The following is a 14,563-nucleotide window of genomic DNA, read 5'->3' as shown; positions in this document are numbered from 1 at the left end:
GTGACACCAACAACGTACGCAACGTCTGAATCGAATACCTAAATTATAGTGCAAATAAGTTCATGTTTGTAAATAGGAAATGACACAAAAAGACGCAAAAATTGGTGCAAACCGGGTACCTCCCTCCAGCGGGTATACAAGAAAATCGAATAAATATATCGCATTGATATGTATGAATAACGTTAAATGAGAGGGTACAAAATTATCGTATTTTTAAATACATTTTATTAGTTAATCTTCATTTTATGACATAGAGCTCAACACAAAATCAGTGGTACCTTAAACACAAAACAAATAGAAAAACATACAACATACCAATAAAGTTACAACGGATTTTACAACATAAGACGATAAAATGCCTAAAAATCAGATTCCAGATAACACCAAACTTTGAACGACATAGACCACCTTTCCCGGTAATTTGTCCACATAGATACTCATGCTATAACTAGGCAATTTAAATATAGGATAGTGCGTCAAAACATGAATGACTAAAACATTTTCTATCGGAAATGACGTCACGGTACAGTATCAAAGCAATTTGGGTATAAATACTCCATCCCTCAAAGTAAAAGCATAAAAAAAACTATGTTATATTTGACAAATTAGGTAACTCCGGGGCATTGTTTGCCATTAAATTAAAGGTTCGATGATAGGAAAAAAGAATGAGAATAATGTTATTAAAATTATTAATGAGATAGCAGTAAAAAATCAACAACAGAATAAAATACTGGGCTGATATCACATAATAAATTCGCAACAGTAAATGAAATTAGCTCTTAAACCACTTTACTTTTTTGTTCTTGACAAAATACATGTAGTTACATTTTTTCTAAAGCACATTGTCAATCACAAGAATGATGTTTTTATCTACAGAATTCAATGAAAAAATCGGACATAAAACAGTTTCTTTTACATATGCCAAACCAATGGCCAAAATCCTGGGAAATATGGCCAACGTCCTTTGTCACAATAATAACAAAATTAACCACATACCAAAACAAAAACGGACAACATTCCACAACGACAAGAAAAATAAACAAAAACAAAAAACAAATGGAAACAATTAACAAGAGACACACATTTTGGGACAAACAAAAAATCAACGATACAAATCAATTATACATCAACAATTCATCAAAATTACAAATGACAAATACTGTAACATTTTGGCATATTTTTCCACATACAAAAAAAAACATGAAATATGAATGAAACATATATTATGTATTATATCTGTTGTGTAAAAATAAATTAATATATATTATGAAATTAATATAAAGATTTCACCACAACAGCTCGTCGACTCCACTCGTTATTTTTTTTCAGTTTTCGGTCCTCAATTGAGGGAATGTAAGAACAGACAACTATATGAGAAAGTGATTGCAAACTTTCAATTCTCCGGGTAAATAGAAAGTGGGTGTGATGAGAACATGAAATAAAATCAGACAGCGCACACACCATCATGCCAGAGTCATATATCTGCACCGAAAGTATGAACGGACAGACGGATTGAAGTTGCAGTTAAGATATAAAGGGAGAAATTCCAACTTCAAACCAATCTAAATTCCGCACATCAAACCAAGATTATGAAAAAAAATAGTAAGAGTGCGAATATAGCCATCTTAAATAATAACTTTTAGTTCGCAGGTAATTGTATTTTGAATTTACTAAGTATAAAGTGGATTAATTTGAATATCTGTAATTATCGTTGTCTTTTAAGTTGCACTATTAATGAATAACGTATATAAATAACTGATAAGAACTACTCAGTGCAATACCTATTGCATTACAATTCGCGTGGCTGCCAAAACGCCCTTAATTGATAGCTATAGTGTAATAGTAAATAAGAAAAACATTTTAATTAACAAGTTATGCATTGTATACTGTAGAACAAGAAGATAAACATTAATGGAACCGGTGATATCTTCGTCATTTTTCAGTCTGGCAGTTTCTTGACAGTTTTTTTTTATTGTAAAAGGTTAAAAAACCGGTGTGCCACCGAAGAATAGACGGACAGATCAACAGACAAGTATACCATAAGTACATCGCCCACACCCCCATAATACGTATTCCACTTGTCATACTTATTATTTTGATAACTTAGTGGGGTCATATCTAACAGGTTTTGTGTATGAAAAACCTTTACCCAAATAAAACCGAAATATGTTTCTATCATCAGACGTCTTAGGGGGTGTAAAGTGGAAAGCAGGTTTATAACCTTTCTTCCTTCTATTCAATATTAATGTCCTCGTAGATCGTCTACGTTTTGATGACGTGGGAGAGCTTCCAGAACTCCAAGTGCTGTCAGCGATAGAATAGTTCAAATTGTGGTAAAAACAACGCATAGCCTCGTTTTCATCAGCGCAGGCGCTACATGATGATGGAATATAGGCAGCATTCATCGGAGTGTGGTGCGTTCTGTTGTATCTTCTGTACTTGGCTGCGCCTCTGTATACGAGGAATACTACGACAACCATCATTAACAAAATTAAAACAACTATGGACAGGGATATAATGTAAGGAATTTGCACTTGTAAATTGTCAGGTGTGGTGGTATTGACCACCATCTGAGTAATGATTTCTGAAATGAGAGAAAATCAAATAAATTATTCTTTGTTGAACTGCAGTAAGGTAGAATGTTTGAATACACAGTTTACTTGACAATAACGTGAAAATCTTAAAATATCAATTCAAAATCGACTTTGCCTTGATCATGCAAAAAGAACGCATCAAGTCAACCTTGAAGTAGAAAGGGTGAAAATATACATTTTATTTTTATTACCACCACAACAAAACTTACTTAGGTCTCCAGATTTATTATAAAATTCGAAGTTTAAAATATTTCTAGAACTGATTCATGTATTAGTTTTTTGGTGCATAGGCCAGACTTTTAAGACTGCTTACCTGGTTGGCAAGTGGCAGGGGTCGACGTTGTGGTCATGGGTGGTTCAGAGATATTTATTGGGGCGGACACCCAAATCTGTCGCACAGCCCCACTCTGTGGTCTGAAGGGCATCTGACAACCCTGAAATATCGGATAATGTTATTATAATTATGCAAGAGAAATTAATACTATTAGTTATGATGGGGAAAACACAAAACATACATCATGTAACATTGACTACGGACCTATGATCCCAAAATCAATTTTATGAAGCTAGGGCTATTCTATAATAGGGTATGTAAGTCGCGTCCTGTGACACCTTGATTTCACGAGAACGGGTCCTAGTCTACCATTCAAAAGCATGGAGATGAGTCATTTAGAGTGTGTTGAGTTCAGTGTTAAGGGCAAAACATCTTTTTGTGTAAAAAATGCCGATAAAAATGACAAAATTTATTTCTACATGATAAAGGTATTAAAAAAACATAAAATAGAAGATTTTGCACTGTTATACAGCGTTTCGAGTACCCGGAAGTAAACAATTAAATGCAGATCGGTCTTCGGTTTGCAATACGTTCCATGTCGGAAATTCCGGTAAAGGAAATGAAACTAGAACGAGACTTACATACCTTATACTAAATCAAAATTTATAAAAAGGTGTTCTTACATACCTTATACTAAATCAAAATTTATAAAAAGGTGTTGATTGTAGTAATGCACAATAATCTTATGAAAGAACAATGATGGGTCCATAGAGTTTCAGACCCCCTCTTCCGCCCTTTTTTTTAAATGTTTATATTTCAATTGTGCAAAATTCGGGCAAATGATAGCCAATGCCTTCTTTCATAAAATTACTCGACCTTCGGCTGATTTTCCTTGACAATGGGAAGGATAATCTAAAGAATACAAACAGAAGAGTAAAATTAGTTCTGGAAGCATACATACTTGTGTGCAATTTGCTGAACAAATTTTCAAGCTGCATAAAAAGTAGTGCGGTCCATAAAATGTATTAGTGACCTGGAAAACATCAGATTTTAGTTCTGTGGTACTGAATTCGGTAAAACCAGATGAAGAATCCATCATATATCCGGTACCGCAACTAAAACATGTCAGAAATACAGAAACCAAAACCAACATGTGATATTGTAGGGGCACAAAATATTTCAGAATCAAATGTTTTTTTACATAATAATCTAGTTATAATGAATTCAAACACAACGTTGACATAAGTTGGAACTTTGGTCCTCTAGTTTAACATCTCAGCTGAAAGCCACTAATTTGTGTGCCTGTAAAACACGGATAACTGTAGACGGGACCAAAAAGAAAAAAAACCTCAGTGGTGAGAAAATCCCTGTTCCCCATCCAATAACCATATGGGCAAAATATAAAATAAGCCATCAAACATGAAGTTGATGTCGTTACAGTCTGAAATAAAATCCCATTATATGCGGCATACCTAAATAAAGTTCTGTCAAATACCAAGTGACTGTGATTAGTAGTTGTAGAAACTTTAAACAAGCCTATCTATTATGAAAAGGTCTGTAAAACAGTGGTTGTTCTCTAATTAAAAGGTTTTCAAATTAACAAGATTGCATACCTTTCGTAAAGAAATCGAATTTTCAACCCTGGTTCGTCATTTAGGCTGTCAATAATCGAGCAAGACCATACATCAACTATGCCTAAAAAGAAATTAAAATATCTTAGCTTTCAATCTTAACTTTTTCTGAATTGGAGAACAGTTTATCTTTATTTTAAAGGGATTACAATAATCATGCGACATCTATTGTAAAACTACAACTGCCACTTTCCCAATTATGACAAGAATTTGCTGTTCGTGTGGCCATTACACTGCAAGATTTAGAAGTATCCAGACCGCTTATTAGTATTCGTAAATATTGTTAATTTCGTAAATAATAATAGCCCGAGGCCTCCCTTTTTAAAATTTCTTGATCTGCCCCCCCCCCCCCGTGTTATCTAGTCATTGATTTAATTGTATTGCACTCGCTATACTTCTTTATGTATTCGTACAAGTCTTGTTGAATGTACTTTGTTAGTTCCGGAAGGTATGTTCGATCAGATGTTTTTAAACCTATTGTGCTTCCTAAATATCAGCAATTAGCTTGGTAGTTGTCATTTCCCTTTCTGTTCATGTTTTAGTCCTTTTAGTACATAAGTTCTATATAATGCGTAGTAACTGACAAGAGCCTGTGCATTGTTTCTGAAACCCAAGTCATAATGTGATTTGTGTCGGACATTTGCTATTGAGATAGATTTACCAAATTCTCTATTTTATTAGTATACATCGTAACTGTAGCTCTATTGGACATATACTGGCCAATCATTATTCAACGTGTGTTATATTACACGGTCTAAATAAACAAGCAATATTCACATTCAATATTTTTGTAATTTATTCTCTTAATTTATGTATTAAAAAAATGCTTACCGGAAGTGAATCCCGTTGCATTGACCTGTAACTTGATACTTTTACCCTGTTCCACCTCAGATATACTGGTATCGCCTTCATTTAAGACTGTTAGCTGTATATCTGTCACATTTTCCGGCGCTGAACTGAAAACAAGAACTGGAGGTAATATGGACGATTTCATTCGAGTCTGTCTAGCGGGATTTTTTTTTTCAACCTACTTCGAGGACTCAATAACCACTTCCTTATAATATTATGTATCATCCCGTTTGGAATTTAGAAGTAACTTTTCATACGGCAAGAGCGTGACTACTCATTTAGAATCCACGAGGCTCTTTCTGGTGTACTGTTTAAACTCGAAAGAGTTTTTTCTCGAACCCGCATATAAAATAAGTGTTAATGACTGATGAGGTGGAAGGATTACAAGGTAAGAACAATAAACTATTTAAAAACGCATAAAAAACCCCAAAAGATGAAACTAAATGTAAATTAAAAAATACCAATTAATCATATAAATATTGCAAAATTCAGGTTTGCTGCACAAGTGTTTCAAGGAGTAACCTATCATCAGCAGCAGTGAGCAATCAAAAGATCATTTAAAACTTATGGAACGCCTAAACTGTCTGATGAGATACACATTTGTTTACGTGTTGTCAATTTTATATTACTTGCTGTGGTTTTATAATTACATTTGCTTTTTTTGTATTTACGTTATGTAGGAACATCTTTACATTATGTCGTTTTGTCTTTACGTTCTGCCATTTCGTCTTTACGTTCTGTAATTTTGTCTTTACGTTCTGTCGTTTTATGATTACGTTATGTCAACATATATTTACTCGTGGATTTATCTTCATGTGCAGTGGTTTTCTTATACCGTGAGGTTGTTTCATCTTTACGTTATGTCGATCTCTAAATACTTCATGTTCTTTATTATGAATGTCTATTGTCCTTGTTTAGTCATAATCCTTGGGTTATATATATATATTTTTATTACCGTTCGAACCCTGGTTCCCTTGATCCCACTTAGTATATTTGTACTACAAAATTCTGTAGCAAACTCATGTGCAGTAGCTTAAGGTATCTTTAAATTCTCTGTCATATATCTCTGAACACCTTTTGGGATTTGTAGTGATTAGTGCTCACGCCTTGTGAATATTACAAATTCTGGATATCTTGATCTATATAAAAGCTAGCGGAGTGATATATAGTAAACTATGAAGCTGTTATAGGTCTGCGGAGGAAATTAAATTCGTAGAGTCGATTTGCAACTACAAATGTCTGACACAATGGTTGCACATATTTTACTATATGCATGTGCAGTATGGGGTTAATGTGAAAACAGCACAATTTAATCTTTATTCCTGCAATTTTATAAAATAATTATGAACGTTAAAAAGTCCATTCCTAATTGTATTTTATATGGTAGATTTCCTACTGATTTATTTGCCAAATGTAGGATTGTTGGCCTTTCAAATATGGCATAATTAATATTATGTATAAGATGTTAAATTGTTCTTTGCACCAACCTATTTTTTTTTATCTAGTGCCATTTTGTTTTGTACACACGTACCCTGATTAATTGGTCCTGAGAAATAAAAAACTTCAATACTCGTCACTTATACTATTACTTACACTGGCCCAGTAAGAAAGTTTGGGTCAGTAATGGTGGCACTAGTTTGTGGTCTAGCAGTACTTCCATACGCACATGTTATCCCAAATACGTCATCACCGTCATTGATGACGACATCTAGTTGAGCTCGGATGCTGAATGTGTACACCTTCAAAGTCTCATCCCACTGAAATAAAAGCCCAAACATGATATCTCTCAATTCTGTTATGAAAAAAACACAAGTAAAAATTAAAGGGTACAGTAACTGTAGACCTATATGTAGGTGAACTAATTAAAAAGGGCGCTCGCTCCTTCACTAGTATTCACGGATTCATGACAAAAATGCTTAAAAATATAATGTATCCTCTTTATAAATGCATTGTACGATGTATGCACTACTGGAAAAGTTGAAGTTCTACTTAAAAAAATATATTAACTTATGAATGATTAGATACACATATATTACGAAAACATGAAAAAAATTTTGGTGTGGTTTGAGAAAAAAAATTCTTAAAACAATTATACCAATATTTGCTTTGTGGATGCAATAAATATACAAGTATATAGGGGAGAAATACAGACATGTAATGGATTATATCTAATAATCTACAGAAAGTACAAAAGCATGTGAATAGTTATTAAAGACCTGAATTCCACAGTTTGTTTCATTAATACCCTGGAAGGTTTTGATAGTTGGATTAGTAGGATCTTCCTGGAAGATACAATCTTGTTCATTGGCCGTTGAGTACACTGCAAATGCTTCACCATAGTAGGAGACATTTATCATTGCACCCTTTGAATCACCGCATTGCACAGATACTGTAGGAAGAATAAATCAGTATATATCAGTTGGTCTCTTAATTTTAATATCAGACCATGGTCTCTTATTTCGTCACTTTTCTCAGTTTTACCTACTAGGACCTTCTTTTTAAATAATCTGATTGGTTGAAATTAGATTTGATTTCAGAAGTGATTTGAAAAAAAAAATCTTACTTTTTTTTTGAACTGAGCTTATTCAATTGTTGTTATTATTATTATTATTATTTTTTCTCTTAAACCTTAAGAAGAAATCGGCAAAATTAAGTGATACTCTATTAGGCAAAGATTAATATGATATTCTAAAAAAGTCTTTTAAACTATTGCTTCCTGTTACATGTAGATTGTAGAACATCATCAGAGAATTTTGTATCATGTATACAACCGTCTGATTGATCGAGGTTTTAAAGGCGCGTGGACGGAAATGCTAAACCCTATATTCCAAAAAAGGTGCGTCGGAGAACACTAAAACTACTGACGAACTACAATTTAAGTGTTGGTTGAGACGTTTTAAATAGTAAAACAATATTTTTGATATACTTTCTGAAATCTAAGAAAAAGGTAGGACTACGGCCCTAATTACATTTGTACTATACTAAACATACCTGGAACAGAATTCATGCTGACCATTACCTGACAAAGAAAGCAAAATATTAGATGTATTTTTATTTATTTCTTCTTCTTGGGAACAGTAACTATTTGATAAAGTATGCGTTGCAGTGGTGAATCAAGAAATTTCGGAGGTGGATCCAGAAATTCTCAAAAAGAGGTCCTCCGACTGACCTAGGAGGAGCCCCGGCTGTCATGGTTCTGTGATTTCCTATATAATCAAAAATTTTTCCGCCCCCTCCCCTGGATCCGCCAATGAATTTTGAATGGGGGTGAGGTGCTCACTTATTGCAGGAGAGGGACCACTTCAGTCATTTTCAATTTATCGAGAATTAAGTCCAGCGTTTTTAAATAAGACCAGGCGCTCGTTTTTAAATTATTTAACCAGGAATTTGGTCTAATTGTTTTCTTTAAAAAATCATATTCTGTATTGTGCTTAACACATCATACCTCTGTAGCTTCAAAACTAAACTAATCACTTCAAAATTCCCACAGCCGTCTTCTAAATAGAAAATGTGTATAATAACTCCTACAGTACTGCTGTCATTTTATTAGAAAACTTTTCCATTGATAACCGATATGCCTCGCCATCTTCTCAACGCCGACATATTTAAAGCTGCATTAGCTGTCAAATTTGTTCAGTTTTTATTCTACCGAATTTTGCTGATCCAATGAAATATGTTTGAAGTAATGCAATTGAAACAATAAATGTCGTTAATACCTACAAAATATTGTGAAAACAACGTTTTTTAATCAGGGAAGATCGATAGCTCTGATCTACTTATTTTTCGCCATTACTTCCGAAGATTGCCGACAGGACATTCATCTGGGTTAAAAATACTTTAACCTTGGTAAAAAATAACAATAACGGATACACCGGTAAGCACGTGTCTTCTTGTCATTTCATTTCATTTATTTCTTAAATAGTTTTCAAATAAATAATGACCATATTTGTGCCATATTATATTACAATATATAAATTTCAAGAGGATCCTTGGGTTATATTCGAACCTTTTTCTTTTACGGCTTGAGTTCGTCGGTCTTTCTTGCCGTTGAATAACCACGTTCGCTTTGCAATCAAGATTTGTTATTAAAAAAGCGACCCCTACAGCACATGCGCGGATTAAGGTCACCAGAAGTCACTTGCAAACGAATTTATCTAGGTGGATTTTTTGTCTTGCAAGACAATAAATATATAGACACCTATATTTCATGTATTTAATGCATTTAGTTGTGGATATCAGATGAAATTATACAGGAAAAGTAAAATTTAGTGGAAATAATTCAAAGTTAAAGCATATTTCAACAGAAACAAAAAAAAATAAAAATACGAAAATGACAGGTAATGCAGCTTTAATACTCCTTTTATTCCATGAATATTTCTAGAAAAGCAAAGGTCGTCTACCCTACCAGAGCACTTTACTTTGAGTTTAATTTATTGTTTCGGTTAACTTTTTTCTTTGCTGCTTTTTTTGTATTTCATGTAATCCCTTTTCACTTCCACATTTTTTCAGTTGAGATTCAAAAGGTTGTCATTCATTCTATATTTTGACCCCATTGTCTTCTATATACAAATTTACCAACGTTATAATATGAACTCACCAGGGATAAAAACAAGAAAATTTTAAAACCCAAAGAATGCATTGTATACATGGTTCTAGTCTGGTATATTCTACTGAAACATAAAAAAAGAAATGGAATTCATCTACTCACCGATGAGTCGAGTCGGTCCTACACTTCAGTAACAAGGTCGTGCTCCCACTATCTAATATCCAGTCCGACTAGTATATAAAAGCGAAAAAGGTGATCCCAGATTATGGTTGTCTGGCTTCAACTGCATTTTTTTCCAATAAAATGGAACAATGTACAAATCCTAGCTTGGTTTAATTAGAAGTATTTGATGGCGATACCTGTGTTTATTAGGTCCAATTGCAGAATAGTGAATAGAAATATATTCGATTTTATTTGAAGAAAAAATGTTGCCCCTAATCTTGGATCACACTTTTCGTGTTTATATATTAATAGTCGGACTGCATATATGATAGTGGGAGCAAAACTCTGCGCTTTAATGGAGTAAAAAGTATATTACTGATGATTTTTTTGTTTTGGAGAATATACTTTTATGAAAATTTAGTTAAGATGATTTTCCTGTTATAATAGTTTAAAAAGAAGAAAGTAATTTTATTTCCAAAAGAAAAAGCCTCATGTGAGGCATGGTTGACAATACAAACAATCATGATACAAAATACACATTACTTTATGCAATACACAAAATACAAGACACTACATTTTGTTATGATTTGCTATGAAAACAAGGACCATATCCTGGTAAGGACTGGAACCTCATGCGCAGACTCAATCCCTAGATTTACGTCAAACTTAGAATACAATTAATATAAATCTTATGTTTCTAAAGTTTATATGAGTGGTAATGTTTGTATATGGCAACATGGCTACTTGGAAAATGAACTGAGTTTCACTAAGTGCTATTTCAAGACATCGAAATCGTGGGCTCAAATTACTTTTCAAACAAGAGGAGTATACGTAATAGTTTGCCAATAGAACAGAACAGAAACTACAAATCGCAATTACCTCGATAATAATTTGACTATCTAGCATGTTTTGATTTGTTGTTTAAAGTACACGTACTTACAGCGAAGAAATGAATCTACACCAATGGGGGTATCAAGATGGATGATCAGAAGTCGGCATCATTGTTATATTGTTATTTGTCCAAGGACAGCTGAATCTGAAAGAAAATAAATTCTTTCAGAAGGGCATTGATACCACCAGTGTGAGCTTTTGTGAAATGGAGAATTGTCCAATAACTCTAAGAAATGAACAAAATGGTAGACGGTCCACAACACGCAAAACTTAGTTGCATACAAGGAATGTAATAGTTGACTTTATTGATGGCCATGTTGTGGGATTTTCCAGAATATGGCAAGTAGCAGTAGCATAGATATTAGTACAACTCCTGTTCCCAGCGAAAATTATTGTTTGTTGGGGTTTAACGTCCGAGCCCCAACAAACAATAATTTTCGCTGGGAACAGGAGTTGTACTAATATCTATGCTACCCAGCGAAAATTAAAACATCTCTATTTTTGCCCCGTATCATATAAATAAGCTGATAAATAGTAATAATATTCGTGGCATAGTAAATAGAAAAATCGAGCTTTGTAAAATGTATGTTTTCAGTTTAATCATTACTTTCCTAAAACAGAATTCGACTAAAATGATACGTACGATTTTATTGTCCCCTCGACCTCGTGCCAACTGTTCCATTTTAGGACATTGCCCTTTGTGACCTTGAAAGGTCGCTGCGAAGAAATAGAGCACACCTAATCCATAAAGCTCTATTGATCGAATGCTATTTAAAAAATCCCCTTTGATGCAAATGAACGAAATAGAACAAGTTTTATTTCCTTCACGCTTGTCGATTATTAGTTTTTAATGTTTTTTTTTTTTGGCGTATTCTTTGAACCTCAGATTATCCCCTTTTTGATACTAATTTTAGAAGTAAGTTTCGTTAAATAATGAATCAGAAAAAAAAATACAGACAGAATTGTTTAAACGAAATAAGACGCAATCAAAACAAAAAAACGAAAATAAAAAGGTACGTTATATTATACCTAACCAGTCTACCCAAAATAAGTGCAGTAAGGTCAATTATTACACGTGACTACCGATTCTAACTGTAATATAACTAGAGCAAGTTAAATCAGAGTTTATCAACTGCAATTCGTATCAAAAGCATCTAGATGATAGATACTTTCGACTACTCATCTAGATTACATTTTTGACAAGAAGCACCCAGATACTTTGCGATACACCTAGACGGAAAAATCATGTATTATACCCGCATCACCCATACCAGATTAGGATCAAGTGTACCGTGCATTCATTGGATTTTTAAAATTTTCTTGTTTTTATCCCGGGTGAGTTCGTATATTATTGTGTAGGTACAGGATCAAAACATGAAGTGAATGAGGGCATATTGTATCTCATTACAATGTCCACCCTATATGTTTATAATTACCACGTAAAAATTATACGTACACAAGAAATCATTCGTTGAAATAAAGATTCTGATAATTCTCTCTTTGTATACTAAAATAAACAGAAAGTGCATATCTTCAATATGTATGTAAACACTTTGCAAAGATTGAATAATATTGGTTCATTAGTTTTTGAGTAGCATATTACCCATATAAGTACTAGTACTGTGGCGGACATACAGTAATTTTTTTACCACTACTGAAACATAAAAAAGAAATGGAATTCATCTTCGACTCGCCGATGAGTTGAGTAGGTTCTTCGCTCTACTAGAGTAAGACGTATATTGTTGACAGAAAGTACATGTAGTTATGTGGTGCAACAAAACTACAGATAGTATTAATTAAAGCACATGCGGCCATACCTTAAAACAGAGTTGGGCAATCCAGTATCCAGAACTACTTGCTTTTTTTCATTTAGATAAATGACTGTCGAAAGCATCTAAAATATTTTATCAAGTATCCAGATGTATGACTAAACCATTTAAATGCTTTCATCCTCATCTAAATGCTGGAGTTTTGACCAGTTTGGGGGTCAGCAACGGTGAAAACAGGTCTAAAAGCACCGCAGATACGCCCACCACACTGAGGGGTACATATTTTGTGTGATATATATAATTCAAAATCCTTTGAACCAATATTATTCCATCTTTGCACACAGTGTTTAGATTAAAGTTGTGCACATACTATTAACTTATACAAAGAGAAAATTAAATAATTATTTTAACGATTGTTTTCTGTGTACGTACTTCTTAATAAGGTTTTTATTGATATACGGGGTGTACAGAGGGAGTGCATGGGTTTGACATTTGAATATTGATTGTTTCTCTAGTAGTTGTTTATTATTTATGCATTGAAAATAATGGAAGAAAACGATAACTCAAATATTTTGCACAAATTATCTCGTGAGTCTTCTTAGCTTGGTTTAAGAAACTAAAGTAGCGATTTTTGTGTTTATATCAATACGATTTAATGATTCTTTGCCAGAAGCACTTAAGTGTCAGTCTCTGTAAGAATCAGGCAGTGGGTAAAACATGGTATTCAATAAACCATCATTTTGATATTGTAATTTGACTATTCGTACCATAAGAATCAATGGAAAAAGACAATATTTTCCATATCATGTTGGTGCATTGAGTTATAATTTCATTCAAATGCACTGAAAATGAACATTTCTAGGGCAGATAACCTAATTTTTCTAACATTCTACTGAAAAATTTCCGAGCAAAGTCAGTGATGCAGGGATTAAATAATGGTATTTTGAAATAGAGAAAGTATCATTGAGTGATATTACATTGTCAGATCTGTCAGTTTTGATATGCATATTTCTGATTTTTCCAATTTTGCCTGATCCTTACAAACACTTATACTTAATACAGATTGAATAACAAACTATCAAATATAGTAAAACTAAGCATTGACATGCATGTGTCTTTCTTTTTTTTTATGTTTGCTATTGTGCGGATTTTCTTTTTCTTTAATTTTCTGTGCTTGTTTGTCACTTCTTCATTTGCCAAGAAAAAAACCCGTATGGAGATTTGACGACTTCATCTTTAATTATACTTTGCGCTCATAAATAAAAAGTTATTTTTACTTTTTCGTGCAAAATTGTATTTTCTTGGATCTTAGGTATACATGTTCATAATTGTAAAAAAAAAAATCGGTGAATCATCATAAACATCATCTTGACCATTTAGCAATTGCCACAAGGTTTTCTTGTAACATGAATCTTCTTTTTTCCTTTGATCTTTTTATGGAATAACATAGAGACGACAAGCATGTACCAAAATGTATGCTCTAAATTGAAGCAACCAAATAATATTGCATGAAAGGTCACATGGGCCTATATAATGCAATGAGGAAACAGCCATGAAATAACCAAAACACTAAAACCAATATTGCGTGGGTAAGCTCCGCCTCTTTGGGAAAGGATTACGCCTACAAAAAAGCACACATACAAATGTCAATTTTATTAGGTTTCATATAATAAAATACAAATCTTTAAATCTCTGCAGGTTTTCTTTGCCAGACAGAGAACAAAAAATATGAATTTGCGACAATCTAATATTCTACTCTATTGTTGCCGACGCATCTGCTAATGATATATCTTCCTCGACATCTTGAAGAACCTGCAAAACAGTAAACAATCGTTTTAAAAAAATGA

The 14,563-nt window shown here is 33.2% G+C and overlaps 1 protein-coding gene across 1 annotated transcript; it reads right to left on the bottom strand.

Moving 5' to 3' along the window:
• Positions 1-216: 216 nt before the first annotated feature.
• Positions 217-10,012, bottom strand: LOC148616559 (uncharacterized). The gene is made up of 9 exons (XM_088583716.1): positions 9,946-10,012; positions 8,340-8,367; positions 7,565-7,737; positions 6,942-7,105; positions 5,331-5,455; positions 4,482-4,563; positions 3,830-3,983; positions 2,908-3,028; positions 217-2,584 (listed from the first exon to the last, which is right to left on the bottom strand). The coding sequence occupies exons 1-9, from the start codon at positions 9,994-9,996 to the stop codon at positions 2,091-2,093; spliced, it is 1,392 nt and encodes a 463-aa protein (XP_088439842.1). The 5' UTR covers positions 9,997-10,012; the 3' UTR covers positions 217-2,090.
• Positions 10,013-14,563: the final 4,551 nt, after the last annotated feature.

The sequence above is a fragment of the Perna viridis genome, chromosome 5 (genome assembly GCF_037379345.1).
Source record: "Perna viridis isolate PV_CMFRI_1.1 ecotype Kerala chromosome 5, ASM3737934v1, whole genome shotgun sequence".
In the NCBI taxonomy this organism is placed as follows: Eukaryota; Metazoa; Mollusca; class Bivalvia; order Mytilida; family Mytilidae; genus Perna; species Perna viridis.
This window is presented reverse-complemented; position numbering and strand designations above follow the sequence as displayed.